Source organism: Diabrotica virgifera, chromosome 7 (assembly GCF_917563875.1).
Source record: "Diabrotica virgifera virgifera chromosome 7, PGI_DIABVI_V3a".
NCBI lineage: Eukaryota > Metazoa > Arthropoda > Insecta > Coleoptera > Chrysomelidae > Diabrotica > Diabrotica virgifera.
In genome coordinates, this window is record NC_065449.1 from 139,690,255 (window position 1) to 139,708,307 (window position 18,053).

The window sequence follows — 18,053 nt, forward strand, 5'->3', positions numbered from 1 at the left end:
CTGCATCATGGTAGTATAGTGATTTTTATCTACTTCCAGTCGAAGTCAAAATTTGACCAACAACGTAACAAAAAAATTAATTACTAAATTGACTAGGGTCGAGAATGTCTGAAAGCAAAAGGCAATTGTACGACCGACCACTCTCGGTTGGTTATTCATTATTCATTATCAATCTAGATTCCGCTGTTATAATAGAGGGACAATACACGTAAATTGTCTGAAATAAAATTTCCTATTGTTTATTTAACTCGGGTTCAGGGTGCGCCAACGTTATAATAAATATTGTCGTTGCAATATTTATTTGATAGCTTAGTTTAGTTATCGCTCGAGCAGTGAAAATCATTGCATTGCGTTCCTATTTACCACAATAATCTGCCAAAACATATCGGATACATGTATTTAATCCCTTAACGTCGGGACCCGCATATACACGCAAAAGTTTGCTTGCCACATATACGGGAGACGCAAATATTTACTTGCATCAAAATGTACTTCATAGCGGAAAACGTTATATTCATTTATACAGTATGTCCCTGTAAGTTGTATCCATATGGAAAACTTTTTTATTATTAATTTTATGAAAAAAAGTTATTCTTTATAAAAAGCTCTGCATGGTTCAAAACCTAAGATTTAACCATCAAATATCAAATTTTTTGAATATTATACGAGGTATGTCAAAAAGTTTGAATTTCGCTAAAAAGTAAAGTAGCTTTATTTCTCACAATATTGAAAATTGCTATTATGAAAAGTTGTTTGGAATTAAAAACTACATTCTAATATGTAATTACATCCTTCTAATTGAAAAAAAAAATTTGAAAAATTATGGATAACTTAACATTATTTTCAGTTATTTCAATTCTGATAACCCTTTTATTATTAATTTTACGAAAAAAAGTGATCCTTAATAAAAAGTTCTGGATGGTCTAAAACCTAAAATACGACCATTTTATATCAAATTTTATCAATTTTGTACGAGGTATGTCAAAAAAGATAAATTTAGATCAAAAGTAAAGTACCCTTATAGTTCAGAATATTTCAATTAGAAGGATGTAATTACATACTGAAACATAGTTTTTAATTCTAAATAACTTTTCATAATAACAATTTTCGATATTGTGAAAAATAAACGTATTTTACTCTTGAGCAAAATTCATATTTTTTGACATACCTCGTATAAAATTGATAAAATTTGATATAAGATGGTTGTATTTTAGGTTTTAGACCATCCAGAACTTTTTATTTGGAATCACTTTTTTTCGTAAAATTAATAATAAAAGAGTTATCAGAATTGAAATAACTGAAAATATTGTTAGTTATCGATAATTTTTCATTTTTTTTTTCAATTAGGATGTAATTGCATATTAGAATATAGTTTTTAATTCCAAACAACTTTTCATAATAGCAATTTTCAATATTGTGAGAAATAAAGCTACTTTACTCTTGACCGAAATTCAAACTTTTTGACATACCTCGTATAATATTCAAAAAATTTGATATTTGATGGTTAAATCTTAGGTTAGGTTAGGTAACCATGCAGAGCTTTTTATAAAGAATAACTTTTTTTCGTAAAATTAATAATAAAAAAGTTTTCCATATGGATACAACTTACAGGGACATACTGTATAAATAAATAATAAAACATTTATCTTGTATGCTTGTTTATTCAATTTTACACTAACGAATTTGTTTACCACAAAAGTCTGGAAATGCATAGATGCGCTGAAGTGTTAAACAGAAGCACACGGAAGCTCAAGGCTCAAAAACCCCCGTAAGTATATTAGTCTAGAGGCGCCAAATAGAGGTCACCGTGTCCTTTTCAATTCTGATGGACAAACTCAACGGTTTCTTATGGATTTTTGGCTGCTAATTACGAATTTCGAGGGTGGATTTCGATCCGAGTGGTCAGTTCGAAGCTTTATCGATCGTAACTCGGCTTCTGCGCATGCAAATGAGCCTTAGAAGGCCTCATTTTAAAAGGTCCAAACAAAGTTTTTTAAATTACTTTATCTTCATTTGTTTTAAGGATATACCCGTTTAAAGTTATAATTTTCTTTAAAAAAATTGTACATTAATTTGTTTATATGGGTTTCAAGCAAATTATTGACAATAATGATATAAGAACTTAAAAAGAACAATTTGAGCTTATGAAAATGTTCGTAGGTTTATTTTTAGCCAAGATATCGATATTTTGGCTACGAATTTCGTCACTTACTTGACTGTGAGCCGATGTTGCGCCTCATAGCGCGCCATTAAAATATCGATATCTTGGCCAAAAATAAACTTACGAACATTTTTATAAGCTCAAATTGTTCCTTTTGAGTTCTTCTATTGTTATTGTTAACTAAAGTATAAATGGTTATAGCTCAAATCTGCTTGAAACCCTTATAAACAAATTAATATACAATTTTTTTAAAGAAAATTATAACTTCAAACGAGTATAAAGTTAAAACAAATGAAGATAAAGTAATTTAACAAACTTTGTTTGGAAGCCTATTAATTAAGTTTTAAAATGAGGCCTTCTAAGGCTCATTTACATGCGTAGAAGCCTACGTAGAAGCCGAGTTACGATCGATAAATCTTTGAAAAATACTTATTTTGCAATTTGCAATTTGCATTGAGCACTAATTTTACAATATCTTTAGTTCTAATTGTTGGATTTAAGTTTAGTAAATGTTTTTAGACCACCGGAGCACCTGATGCGTAGTGTCACTGCTAAGGCACATCATCTTCTTGAGTTTCGAGGGTTTTCGGCCACAAATTGATGCAAACAGATACCTCGGGGGTTTTTGGGTCGCTGAATACGAATACGCCATCAGAACCGTTCCCCGGCTACCAAGGTCACTGCTAAAGCATGTTATTTTTTGGAGTTTGGGGGGTTTTGGACAGCAGGTGAATCGGGTGGTCTGTTTTAATGCCGTATTATTGTTCAGCAACCCCAAAACCCCCGAGTAATCTGCATCAATTTAGTGCCAAAAACACCCGAAACTTGACGTGCCTTAGCAGTGAACCTGGGCACCAGGTGCTCCGCTGTTTGGTTCCGATGGCGTATTCGTCCTCAGTGACCCCAAAAACCCCAGATTAACAAAATATGTCCTCAATACACTTATTTTGACATGTTTATGCATTTTTGGTTGCATATTACGCACTTTAAAATGCAATTATGCATTTCCACCCATTTTTATATTGTCGACTTTTTTCCTGACATCATCCTGAACACAATGAAAAAAGTTGTAACTTTCTAGGTATTTTATTTAAAAATCGATTTATTTTTTACTAAATACGCTGGTCTAATTTAATAATCCCACCATTGATTCATCTGTCAAGGTGGTTACGTCAAATGTTTTTTTACGCTCGCATACTTGTAAATTGTACACGTCGTGTGAGCGCCCTGCTTGTCAACTTGCCATGGCAATCTCAAATTCGTATACTTGTCAAGTAGGCGAATAATTTTGTACTTGAAAAGTTCACAAGTCGTTTGAGCCCGCCTTTCGATGTGACACACATCGCCACATTATGCCGATGTGTGCTTTTGCCATGGGGGTGAATTTCACCCCTTCTCGAGGGTGAAGAAATATTCGCTCAAAATAAGTGCTGAAATGGAAAAACTGAGTAATTCTAAGGAACTTTTGTTCTATAGCAATTTTTCACTAAGTTAATACTTTTTGAGATATTTGTGAGTAAATATTTTGTTCATTTTTCAACAAAAAAAAAACACGTTTTTAGATGTTTTTTTGCAAATAACTCAAAAAGTAAGTATTTTATCGAAAAAACATTCTTAGCAAAAATATAGACCATAAAAAATTTAAAAAAAAATGATGTATGTATGTATGTAAAAACTTCTTTAAAGTGTTTAAAAAAAGCTTTATATTTGTTTTTTAAAAAAGTTTCTAGCCTTAAAAGTAAGGCAGTTACCCTCAAAATAAAGTAAGTCCTTTTTTTTTGGTAAAAAATCGTGAAAATCACCCCCTAAATTAGCATCCAAAATGAAATTATTCGTTACCACTTCACAAGTTGCTTTACTCGTGTTATTTTACTAGTGTATGTATTTTTTTAAATAAGTTTCATCGGTTCAAAGTGCTTATTTTTGAAGTGGCTGTAGTTGAAAGGGGTTGAACTAGTCAATAATCACGAGTGTATGCAAATTTTGAACAGCCATATCTTCAGTGGCGGATCCAAGGGGGTGTCACGGGGGTCATGACCCCCCCCCCCTTCCGAGACGAAAATGAATATCAATTCAATAATCCTAAAAAAAGAAAAACCGAGAGGCAGCAAACAAAAAAAAATTAGATCCATCCAAAAAATAATTGAAAACCCACTAATCTTAGGGGTGGTAAAACTAAGTGACCTTGCATCACAGAAAAGTAATTAAATCAGCCTCAAGATCCAGGACCTCCCCCCAAAAAATTCTGGATCCGCCGGTGCATATCTTAACCAATTTTTGCCTTACAGAAAAACAAAATTAACTATTTAGATTGAAAATAAGCCACAATTAAATTGAAAAAAATAATTTTATTAACGTTTCGACGCCCAAATCGGAAAAAATTATTTTTTTCATTTTAATTGTAGCTTATTTCCCATCTAAATAGTTCATTATAAAAATGCCACAAGGAATTCAGAACAGCATTAAGAAAAACAAAAAAATCCAAAATATTCAGAAAAGCAGAACCTACATTTTTTTAATCTTTGTGATTTTTGGTATATTTGCATACTACTTTGAACCGATGAAACAAATCATATAAATAACACCTAAAGTAATTTGTGAAGAGGTAACGATTAATTTGATTTAAGATGCTAATTAGGGGGTGATTTCCCCGACTCTTTTCATAAAAAAAGGGACCAACTTTATTTTAAGCAACTTACTTATAGTAAGGGAGGAAAGTATGCTAAATTTGCAGTCACTCGAGCGTTATGGGGACCTGTTGGGTTGTGAAGATTAGGTCCTAAAACCAAAAAAAGTTAAGTAAAGTTTTCCGTTTAATTGGGGACTTTCCATTTGAATTTAATTTTCCATTTCAAACAATCGTTTTTTCCGATTATAGCGCCATCTATCCATAATTAGAAAAAATTTTTCGAATAAAATTGTCTTATTTGTATATACGGAATCCAAATCTGCAATAAAAATAGATCTCCTATTTAAGATTTTAGAGTAACCCCTCCCCCACCCCGTGGTTGGTCGTGTTTTGTGTTATTCGATAGATTTTTCAAAAATATTGTAGACGTGTATTGTGCAGTTTTTCGATCTGATGTTCATTTCGTGAAATATCGCGGGGTTCCTATTTAAAATTTTAAATTTACCCGCACCCCTCTCCGTGGGGGGCCGTGTTTAGTATCATTCGATAGATTTTTGAAAAATATTGAACATGAATTTTTTAGTTTTTCGATCTGACGTTTATTTCTCGAAATATTCGCTTTTTTCTTGTGAAATTTTGTGACTCGCCCATTTCCTTACGCCCCGCTCAAACCGTCAGATTTTTAAAATATACACTGTTCTGCCTGTATTTAGTATTTAGCTTACCTTATCTTAACCTGACGATTTCGAGTAGATGAACGTTTTTTTCGTTTGAATAGATGAACGTTTGAAGATAGAATGTTTTTTTTTCGGACCCCCCTTAATGAACTCCCCTGTAAATGTACACCTACCATATATTATATGGTAGGTGTACATTTACAGGGTACAAGGTTTCCCCCATATGATAATCTGACGCGCTCGAGTAGCTGAAAAAATCCCCGCTTGGGCTCCCCTGCCATTACTTTTGATGCTAGAAACTTAAAAAAAAAACCAAAAATAAAGCTTTTTTCAATGCTTTAAAAAAGTTGTAATGAGTTTCCCCAAAAATCATTTTTTGGTTATTTTACATTGAATTGATTTCACATTTTTGATGGATATGAACCTATTTTTTATTAGCCACAATTTTGCTTCTACTGGGTCTAGAGAGTTCATACATACACCTATACACCATTTTTTTTTTACTTAAAAGCCACGTTTTTGCTAATTTCTCGATAAATTACTTACTTTTTGAGTTACATATTTGCAAAAAATCGCCTAAAAACGTGTTTTTTTTTTGTTGAAAAATGAACATACATTACTCGCAAATAATTCGAAAAGTATTAACTTAGTGAAAAAATGCTATATAGAACAAAAATTGCTTAGAATTAGTTTTAGTTTATCCATTTCCGGACTTATTTTGAACGAACATTTTTCACCCCCGAGAAGGGGTGAAACTCACCTTCAGGGCAAAAGCACATATCGGCACGGCATAATGTCACTTTTGTGTTTTATTTTTTGACATGTTAGGTATGTGCATGGTATAAGTATGTACCTATACCAAATTTCATGTCAATCCAAGCGGTTCTTTAAAATTTGGGGCAAAAACCGTAATTCAATGTACCCAATGGGTGTCCCAATAAGAATGACCCTCGACCATATCTTAGGAACCGTTTATAGTACAGCTTTCAGAAAAAAATTATAACAAAAGTTGTCTCGGGAAAAGCCTGGAAATTATTTTCATAATTGTAGGTCCACCGCTAGAGGGCGTACTTGAATATCAAATATTAAAAAAATCAAAATTTTACAAAATTTTCCTAATGAAAGGGCACTGGAAATCCGATCATCGTATTCTTCATAAAATTCTGCGCATATTTGATTTCACAAGTTTAAGTCTACCTTTGCAAATAAGAGGTGGGGTGAGTGGGAATCTTGTTATGAAAAAATGGCTGTAAGTCCGGTTCTGCTAAATCGAATTTTGCAAACTGGGTTTTGTTGAAAACAGCTTTTTTTCGTCAATGTAAGAGTTATAATTTCGCAAAAGTCTAATAAGTAATATCCCAGCTAGGAGGCGTTATTTTATTTTTTTTTTCAGAAATCTAGTTTTTTTTGGAAAATATTAAACACAAGTATGCATTTCTAATCCTGTATTACAAAATTAGACCAAACTAGCATCAAAATTGCGAAAACCGCATGTCGATACCTTTTTTTTAATTAAGGAAAAATAGTGTGCTATGGAAAAAACAAAGAAACATTTTCCAGATGTAAACGTATATAATTAATTAAAACAACAATAAGACAAACAACACTATAAGATATAACAAAGAAATAAAAACAACTACTTAGTGGCGACCTAAATGTTCAAATTGTTGCCCACCATTTTGATGCAAGCATTTACTCTTTCAACAGTAGATTGAACAGCAGTCTCAATTTCTGCTCTCGAAATGCTTTGAATGGCGGTACGAATTCTCTGGATCATGTTTTATCTAGTAGTGGGCCTAGCTGCAAAGATAGGGTCTTTATTCCGTCCCCATAAATAAAAGTCTAAAACAGTTCCCCAAGCCCCAAACCATTCAAAGCATTTCGAGAGCAGAAATTGAGACTGCTGTTCAATCTAATATTGAAAGAGTAAATGCCATCGAAAATGATGACCAACAATTTGAACATTTAGGCCGTCAGTAAGTAGTTGTTTTTATTTCTTTGTTATATTTTATAGTGTTGTTTGTCTTATTGTTATTTTAATTAATTATAAACGTTGACATCTGAAATGTTTCTCTATTTTTTCCACAGCACACTACTTTTCCTTAACTTCGTTTACCGGTGACAGTAGCAGTTATGTTTAAAATTTACACGTTTCTTAAGATATCTCGAGATAGAAAAAAGGTCTGAATATGCGGTTTTTGCTATTATGTTGCCAATTTAGTCTAATTTTGTAATACAGGATTAAAAATGCATAATTCTATTTAATATTTTCCAAAGAAAACTAGATTTCTTGAAAAAATATAATAAGGCCTTCTGGCTGGCATATTACTTATTAGGCTGTTTCAAAATTATAACTTTTACATTGACGAAAAAGAACTGTTTTCAACAAGAACAACTTTGCAAAATTCGATTTAGCAGAACCGGACTTACAGCCTTTTTTTCATAACAAGGTTCCCACTCACCCCCACCTCTTATTTGCAAAAGGTAAACTTAAATTTGTGAAAATCAAATATGCGCAGAATTTTATGAAGAATGCGATGATCGGATTTCCAGTGTCCTTTCATTAGGCAAATTTTGAAAAATTTTGATTTTTTAATTTTTGATATTCAATTAGGCCCTCTAGCGGTAGACCTACAATTATGAAAATAATTTCCAGGCTTTCCCGATGCAACTTTTGTTATAATTTTTTTTCTCAAAGCTGTACTATAAACGGTTCCTGAGATATGGCCGAGGCCGAGAGCCATTCTTATTGGGACACCCGGTACATACTAAAGTTAAATATTTTAGGGGAAGAGTACCTATCTAGTAAAATAAAAAAAATCGGTTGAACAATATAATATAATAATTATAAATTAAGAAGCGAAAGATCCTACATAAAAGTCCATCAGGGGCGTAGCTACCGCCGTATCAGCCGTATCAATTATACGGGGCCCCCGACATTCAGGGGCCCCCAGCGCAACATGTCGAAACAAAATTTCACTTACAAAAATTGAACAAAGTGTTCTACAATTATTTCACTATTAAAATGCTTTGAAACAGTGTATGTTGTTTGGATATCAACATTTTGGTGTAGTGGATTCTTTATCTACGTCTACACCTATATAAATCGTATTTATCTATAATATATTCTCTGCTCCATAAGAACAGAGCTTTTTTGTTTTCAAACTACCTCTCATTGTCAATTCCGTTAGCTGTGTGTGAGTTATTGTATAATGTATAATGCCAAATAGCAACTTTTGTAATCGCTTTATCTTTGAATATTTGAAACAGTGTGTATTGTTTGGGTATATTTTCGTATAATCTGTTCTTTATTTATAATTGTATTTATGTATATCTACAGTTCTCCAAGAAATTAACGCACCACCTTAAAAATTGGTCATTTTTAATGTCTCATATTTCCTAAACCTGTTTTCCGATTTAACTGATTTTTTTGTTGAACAATATAGTTGTAATAATATGGTTGCTAGACAGGTAAATTGTCATTGTGTACCGGCTGTATACCAAGCAAACTGTGATTTTTTCTCAAAGTTCTCGTCACCCTGTGGAATATTGTAGCATTTATAAAATACTGAAATTAAAACCCAACTATAGCCTCATGTTTTCTTAACATTATGTTTTTCGATTCATTCGTTTACGTTGGATAATAAAGAAGTTAGGTATGTAATACTTTAACAACTAGTCTTATTTTTGATCAATACAGGGTGTTTTTAAACAAGTATGGCAAACTTTAAGGGTTATTTCTGCATGAAAAAATAAAGATAAGATAGGTTGCTTTATAAACGTATGTCCGAGATATGGGGTGTGGAGATTTATCTTACAAACTGACGATTTATTATTTGCTCTAAAACCGGTTGATATATGCAAATGAAATTTGGTGGGTTCTAACAGGTAGTGATTGTGCATTTTTTAACATACCTACAATTAAGAATTTTATGTTCACCATTGGCGCACATAAGGGTCATATTACCCGTATTCGCGCCAATGGTGAATATTAAATTACTAATTGTATATCAAAAATGCGCAATAACTACCTCTTAAAACTTTCCAAATTTTACTTGCATATTTTAACCGGTTTTAGGGCAATAAATAGTGTCAGATTGTAAGAAAAATTTTAACACCCCCTATCTCGGAGGCGAAGCATTTGCAGACATACGTTTATAAAGCAAACACAAACTGTCATTACTTTTTCATGTAGAATTACCCCTTAAGCGGCCCACAAATTGCATTATTGTTCGACAGTTTCGTTCGATGAGCTAGTCTGTTCGAACAAAAATGACGCAAAACGGAAGTTTGTGGGTTGAAAACTGTCGTTCTTGCTCGCTTGCAAAAATGATGCAATAGTCATTTTTGTTTGAACAGACTTGCTCGTCTAAGAAAAAAAGTTAACAAAACAGTCAAGCAAGAACGCAATTTATGGGCCGCTTTAGAGTTTGCCATACTTATTTAAAAACACCCCGTATTGACGAAAAACAAGGCTAGTTGTTCAGAATGTTAATAAAATATGAGGCTATAATTATGTAGTTGGGTTTTAATTTCAGTATTTTATAAATGCTAAAATATGCCACAGGGTAACGCGAACTTTGAGAGAAAAAATCAGGTTGATTGGTACATCCAGTATACAATGGCAATTTACCTGTCTAGGAACAATATTATTACAGCGATATTGTTAAAGGATAAGGCTATAACAGATTAAAAAAATCACTTAAATTGATCAACAGGTTTAGTAAATTCAAGACATCAAAAATGACCCATTTTTAAGGTGATACGTTAATTTCTTGAAAAAGTGTATTTGCTTGCCGCTCACCCTTATACCATAAGAACAGAGCTTCTTTGTTTAAGCTCATTTTCAATGTCCATTCATCCTTAGATTGAAAAAACTTAATCTGTTTTCAAACAATGAGTCTCGACAATTCAAATCTATTTTTCTAGTTTGGTTTAGAGTTTATTAGGTTTATTATTATTTATATTTGGGTGCTATACGCAGAACTTATTAGTTTCTACGGTTGTATTATGTAGTGTGCAATTTATTTAAATTTTGCAATATATTTTTTTGTTTTATTTCATTATCTTTTATTTTGTACTAATATTGACGATTTATGTAATTTCAGTAAACTGTATTTGTTTTTGTTTTTTTTTCCGACTTTTTGTAAGCTTTGTCCATAAAATTGTAAAATTTTCAGTGACAATAAAACATGTTTCTATTCTATTCTACACAAGCCTTTTTGCTTCTTTTGTCGCGGGGAAAAGGGCCCCGCGACAAACTTTGATATGGGGCCCCCGTGGGGCTAGCTACGCCACTGAAGTCCATATCTATAGGTACCTATAGGTATTAAGGTTACTCAGAGGTTTAGTCGCGAAAAAGTTCAAAAGAAGATATAATTTTGCGTAGGAAAATAACTATTACTTAAAACCAAAAAAGGCAATTCGAACAATATGTTATAAATAGGGCTTTTCATTCACAGTCATTTGTTTCGAGCTTCTGTCATATTTCGTATAATCCGTGTATATTATACACAGATTATACAACATGACAGAAGCTCGAAACAAATGACAATCGATGAAAAGCCCTATTTTACGAGCACACAGTAGCGATCAACAGGTAGCAACTAACGCGGTCCAAGATTGCGAAAGTTTTGCGAACTTTCAAAAGTGAGGCAACAGTGCGTCGGTAATTCTACACTGACAGTGACGTTTATACTATCAAAAACAATAATTTTTATACACATAGGCGCGAAATGTTGCCAAGTCAGTGACGTTCGATTTCTTGTAATAAAAAAATCGATTTTTAGTAGTTCCAATGTGACACAAAATCTAGGCACGGGACAAAAAAGTTTATTTGAAGAAAGTGTATTTTTTTGTCTTTCTTAATGGCGGTACAGGCTCCTTTTTTAAATATTTTATTTAGTTATAGAGTAATTTCCACATACTAACATATTTCTGAAATTGGGCTCTGTACCGCCATTCTTTATTATATTACGAATATGTGTGCCAAATATCTCGACAAAATATTCAAAATTAGAGCCGCAATCTTGGAACGCGTTTGTTGCTACCTGTTGATCGCTACTGTTTGCTCTTAATTAAATATATCAAATGCGCAATATCCTATTAAATACCGGTTTAATTAGAGAAGACAGTGCAGTCTAAATTAATTTTAAAAAGGTAATGAACACTTGTCCCTAAACATAAAAAGTAGGTATAATACTAATTTTACCTTACTATTATGGGAAGTATTATTCCAGTAATAATAAAACAAAACGCTACTGCATAATAACATTACAAAAACATAACCTTTAAAACGCGTAAAATAACACGTGTATAAAAACACATACCAACTTCGCCTTCTACGGCTTTTTGGGCCCCAAACGACTCCCCTGGCAGTATTGTTCCATCCTCTAATACTAAAAAGCAAGGCACTTTGTGTTCTGAATTTGCCATATTAGTAAAAAATTCAGAAAACGCGAATTATTAAAAACCAAGTAACCGGCACCACTTACACACTACTGCAGTCAATGTTGTGTTGTTGACTAGCGCGAGCGCGAGCGCGCTACCACTGTCCGTAAATTATTGTTTATCAGATATAGTCCAGGGCGCATGAGTTTATTGATGGTTGTTGAGAGGTGACTCATATTTTTTTGCAGTAATTTCTTGGAAACAGTGGCGACGCGTGACTTTTTCTAAAGTGTTACCGAAACCAGATGCAAAAAATCTTATTTAAAAAAATGAAGATATGTCTAAATGTATATATAGCTTCAATAATATCATTTTGTATACCTATCACTTGAAACTCTCGAAAAAACAGTTGATGTTTCTAGATGTTGGCAAAATTTTTTATCTTTTTTGTCAATTAATGTTAACAATTTCCTGTAATTGCCTCGAATGTCAGAGCCGTCGCCCTCAAAATGACCACGAAACGCTAATTCTTGTTTGGCCATTAAACATACGGTATCTATTATAAGTGTGCTAAGGATATATGTACCTATGTATCTATTTTTTAACAAACTCATTATGTTTAGCAATATTTGCTTTAAAAGCTTGGTTAAGAGAACTTTCGATTCTTGTTTTGCCAAACTGAATCAAATTAGGTACACATCTTACATGTAGGTAACGGAGAAATTTCATGTCTCTTTTTTAAAACTCTAAAACTATTTAAATCGTGACCTGGTCCACCCATTTTTCTGTAGAAACCAGAAGACATGGCCAACAATACAGTCTATTTTTCTTGCAACCACATAACCAAGGATTTTCACTGTACCAACTAAATTTAAAATATCGAACTACTTTTTTTGATTCCTTTTTTAAATTGTTTAAAAAAGGTCTTTCATTTTCAATAATCTCATTTTTTCTTCAATCAGAATTACTTTCAAGTAGTTGATCGATTACGCAGTGACACTCTTCTATGGTGAACTGCATGTACACTTTTTATAGGTACTGTAACCAAATTTAAATCTGGTAACAGCCCTACTGATATTACGCCCGTCGCTCCTTCAAAATTTTCAGACACTAGCCGCTCCCGAGCCGCCCGAGCGACAGCGAGATAATCATTCATTGTAACCACAATACAAATAATGAGACTGGTAACAGAGTATAATAAAGTGCAACTGAGTCACATAAACTCGCCAATATTTTCGTGTGTCTACGAGTAGTTGGCTATTTACTGAATTAGGTACTATTAACACATAATATAATAATATATTTCTATTGGTAAAAATATAGATAAATGGAATTATTATTCATCATCATAAAATATTTATTTGCAAGATTTTTAACTGTTACCAATGGTAACAGTGGTTACATGGACGCTTCGCCAGTGCTTGGAAATAACTCATATAATAATAATTGAGTTATCCTCCCACTCAAAAATACTGTCTGTAAATTGTTATTGTTTATCAGTTACAGTCCAGATGTATCTGTTTATTGATGAATGTTGAGAGGTGACTCATATTTTTTTGCAGAAATTTCTTGGAAATAACTCATATAATAATAATTGAGTTATCCTCCCACTCAAAAATGTCCGGAACATTGTTTAAATCAAAATGTCAAAAAATTAAGAAAAAATTCGATTTTTTTCTTAGTTTTTGATTATAACTTTAAAAGTCTATTCATTTATGAAAAAATTTGCATTGACGTAAAAGTTGCGTAAGTACATATCCTATAAACTGGACTGGTTACATTTTAAAAATAGTCAACCTTGTTTCAATATAGGAATAATTGCGAAAAAAAAAATAAAAAACAGGTATTTGTATTTTACTTTTTCAACGATTTATGCTACATTTAGGACCTTCATATTTCATCCTGAAAAACTTTATGATATAATAAAACAATACTGTAAATTTCATTAAGACCGGTTGAATAGATTTTGCAAAATAATATTGCAGTCCAGCTTTCGCCAAAAAGCAATTAATTTTTCAAAATTTTGCAGGACTGAAAATAAAGCAGATAGTAAGTTGATTTTTTACATATAGAAGAATACTGTACCTTTCATTTGCAATTTGCAAAATTAAAATCGGATAATTAACACGGCGTCAGGAATTTCTTTAAATAAACATTAATAATTTTTGATACTACGCGCAAAACAGCGGATACGTTGGCTCTGATTGGGCATTCCAATAAACTGTCAAAAATTATCGAACTTTTTGTACTACAATAAGTAATCATAATAATAAATATAGCTGTAATTCCATATACATTTTTTACATAATTTAATGATTATTTTCATTTAGAAACGAAAAAAAAATGTTTGAACTTTAATTTTCGTTTTTTTTTTAATTTGTTTAAAAAATATTGTTTAAACAATTGCATATGTTTAAAAATAATAAACGTTTATTCTTTAAGTTAAAATATATAAACAAAAAAAGGTTTTGCGAAAAAAATAGTATTTCAAAGCACACGGTTTGTATTTTTATTTTGCAATAAAAAAATTATTTATTTATATCGAAATGTACTAAAAATTTAAACTTATCAATACGTTATTTGTGATTTTCTCTTTGAGTTACATCGGTTTAAAAAAAATGATAAAATTCTCTTCACTCGAACATAAGAAAATAATTTTTTTCTTCAAACGTCAAATAATGATGACATTACTTATCTAACTTGATCCTGTCAAAGTTTGATGTCTCCGCCGGCAGCAGTTTTTTTTCCATTTCTTTACGGCGGAGGGAAAAATGTTGTCATGGCAACAATATGAAACATGTCACAAAGCAACAATACAAATGTCATTAACAACAATTAAACATCATTTTTATTTATAGTAATATTAAAAGTACAATTAGTTAATGAGGCATTTTCAAAATTGAAACCGTGCAAAAATGTTCCCGACTCTTGATACGCATTGGTAATTGTTGATGATACTGATGGTCGAGCACAACTTTCAGCAATCATCCCCGATGTTGGCGAATCATGAGGGTTTAAAATTTTTTGAGCATTATCGTTCTTATTTCTTATTGAATCCTCTATATATCCTTCGGCAACCGTGCTTGATTTCCAGCCCCCATGTTGTTTGAGGCATTCTAGATTTCCGCCTCCATCAATTAAAAGTGTTGCTGAAGTTCGTCGTAAAGAGTGACCCGTGTATGCGCTTGCATCGTTTAAATTTAAATAACTAGCTACTTTTTGGGCTACTGCGCTGATCGAATGTATTCCCATGACGCTTCGGTAACACTTTCCATTTTGGTACTTGATAAAAAATCGGTTTTCTGTGAAATTTTCAGGCCGCAGTGATGCATACTTTTTATACAGTTTAATGTAGTTTTGACCAATTATCGTAAAAGATCTAATTTGTCGTGTTTTACTGTCTGGGATTTTGATAATTATTACATTTTCTTTATCCTCAATGTCCACAGTCTTCATTTTTACTATTTCGTCGCATCGACAGGCGCCGGTAACCCCAATTAACAAAACAATCTGAAATATTTTTATAATTTAGTAGAGTATACTACATGCTTTGCAATATATTTTTTTTACCTTTAATCCTAAATACAACTTATCTGGCGCTTCAAACAAAAATTTATCAAACTCGTCTTTAGTGAAAACTTTAGACTTCTTTGCAGTATATCCCTCGCTTGTCTTTTTCAGAAAGGCACGTAACTTTAAAAATTTGCTTATATCCACATTTTTTCTAATAACTAACTCGGATTTTATCATAGAGTATCGTGACCACATTGTAGAAGATTTCCATTTATTTTCATTTTCCATTATATTAAAATATGCCAGTAAAACGTCTTCGGTAACTTGCCGTACTCCTCTTGTATCGCACCACTCTTGGAAGTGCTTGTACGCTAACCGATACTTTATTCCGGACTTGGAGGGCCCCAAACGTGCTACTGCATCATTAGCCGCGGACTCAATTTCGTTTAGGTTTTCCATGTAATATCGGGCGCGTCAAGAAAAGTCATGCTTCTCCGCCTCATAAAGTAATATACTAATTTTTTTATTTTTCCTTCCATTTTAAAAGTTAGATTTAATTTTTTTGTCAGCTCAATAATTTAGTGTTTTTTTACTGATCCGGAATATGTTTATTGATTTTTTTAAGGTGTTTGTAATTTTCAAACATTATGAAAGTTTGTACATAGAAGGAACTTCAAATGACAAACATTTTGGCGCAAGAAAAAATCACTTATTTTTTATACTTTTGTTGTAAATGGCGCTCAACTTTAAAAGTCTGTATCTCGGAAACTGCCGAACTTAACCAAACTTTTTTTAAAATAAGCGTTTTTTAAAGACCTTTTCAATGAGCTTTTATAAATTTAATTTGATTGCGTAGTTTAAAAGATATTTTATTTGTTTATAACCAAAAAAATTAATTTAAAAAAGTTATTATTTAAAAAAAATTCCTGACGCCGCGCCGTGCTAATTAACCGATTTTTATTTTACAAATTGCAAATAAAAGGCGAGTGTTCTTCTATAGGTAAAAAAGTTCAAATTGCTATCTGCTTTATTTTCAGTCCTGCAAAATTTTGAAAAATTGAATTTTTTTTGCGAAAGCTGGATTGCAAAATCTATTGAACCGATCTTAATGAAGTTTACAGTATTGTTTTATTATATCCTGTTTTTCTGTGTGAAATATCAAGGTCCTACCCAGATAACACAAAGACATCTTAAAGAAATCTAAAAGATAACTTACTGAAGATGTTTTATACGTCTTTCCGGATCCTTCTACTTTAACAAGCTCCGATACCTAAAAAATATATTTTTAAGAGCTTAAATAAATTGTTAAGGTAAGCTGTTGAATTAGGAGCCATGCATTTACTCTTGATAACAAAGTTAATTTTTTACTTTAATAATATAACAATCTACATCTAAACCTACCTCATTATTAAAGTCTGTGGAGTCTTCTAAATATCCCTCAAATAAAACCATATCTTCATCATGCACAAGATATGGGAAATACCACTGAAGTCACTGATTTGGAAAAGATTTTGTTTGGAGTTTGTATTTTAGCTACCTACCAGCTCTTGTCTTAATTGTTTTACTAACCTAACCTAACTTTTAAATTCGTAATTATAACCTATTTTTAAGAAAAAAATGTCTTAAATCTGTGGCTTGGTTCTAAAAGGGCCAATGTCAAATTTTTGTTTTTTTGTACAGCTTTCTTTTGAATTTAATATTGACCAAACAAAATGCAAAAAATTGAAATTGTCCATTTTAACATCAAGTCACTTAATGTGGCTTAATGCTAAAAGGGTCAGTGTCAATTTTTTGCATTTTGCTTGGTCAATATTAAATTCAAAAGAAAGCTGTACAAAAAAACAAAAATTTGACATTGGCCCTTTTAGAACCAAGCCACAGAAATATGATGTTTAAAAGATATCTTAAATTTGGCGTTTTAAAGATATCTTAAATTTGGCGTTTTAAAGATGTCTTTTAAAAGTCTCAAGACATTAAGACCATATTTGGCTGTAAATTAGATATCTTAAAGATGACCTGTGCTGTATGGGTAAGTGTAGCATAAATATGTATAAATGAATACTTTTAAAACGAAGGACAAAGAACGAGGAAACTCGAATTTCTTCATTTTTTGATATTTTGTTTATTTAAAAAATATTCAGGACCTTTTTGAGTGGGAGGATAACTCAATTATTATTTATGAGTTATTTCCAAGCAATTTCTGCAAAAAATATGAGTCACCTCTCAACATCCAAATTAATGTACTCATATTTTTACAGATGCGTCCTGGACTATTAGCCAGTCGTTTATTTAGATAATATAAAGGATGTCCTTCGGAAAGGTTACTTGGAAGAACCCATAAGTTCTGTTCTCCGTTTATTTTAAAGAATAGAAGAATTGTAAATTATGATAAATGTCTACAGGTAGGCAGGTAGGTAGTAAAGAAAATAAGTTAAAATAAGATATGTATTTACATACTAATAATTAGGGTACATAAATGTAAAATGTAAACATAGATAGGTATTTATGATAAAGTTCAATCACCTCATTATCATTCATTTATAGATTTATCAGCTATTAAAATTTTGTACTGTCACAAGTTCTAAAATCAGCAATTTTTTATTTTAATTTATATTAAAATTATATACAGTGTGGAAGGCACTTATGGAATAGAATTATTTCTGTCCGTGTTTTTAAAAATTAT

General features: G+C 31.8%; 1 protein-coding gene across 1 annotated transcript in view; it reads right to left on the reverse strand.

The window, feature by feature from the left end:
- Nucleotides 1–12,002, reverse strand: part of LOC114336164 (CAD protein) — a 206,016-nt gene extending 194,014 nt beyond the window's left edge. The window contains exon 1 of the mRNA XM_050656981.1: nt 11,797–12,002. Coding sequence (XP_050512938.1) covers nt 11,797–11,902 — 106 coding nt within the window. The 5' untranslated portion in view covers nt 11,903–12,002. The remainder of the gene's footprint in view (nt 1–11,796) is intronic.
- Between the last annotated feature and the right edge of the window lie 6,051 nt (nt 12,003–18,053).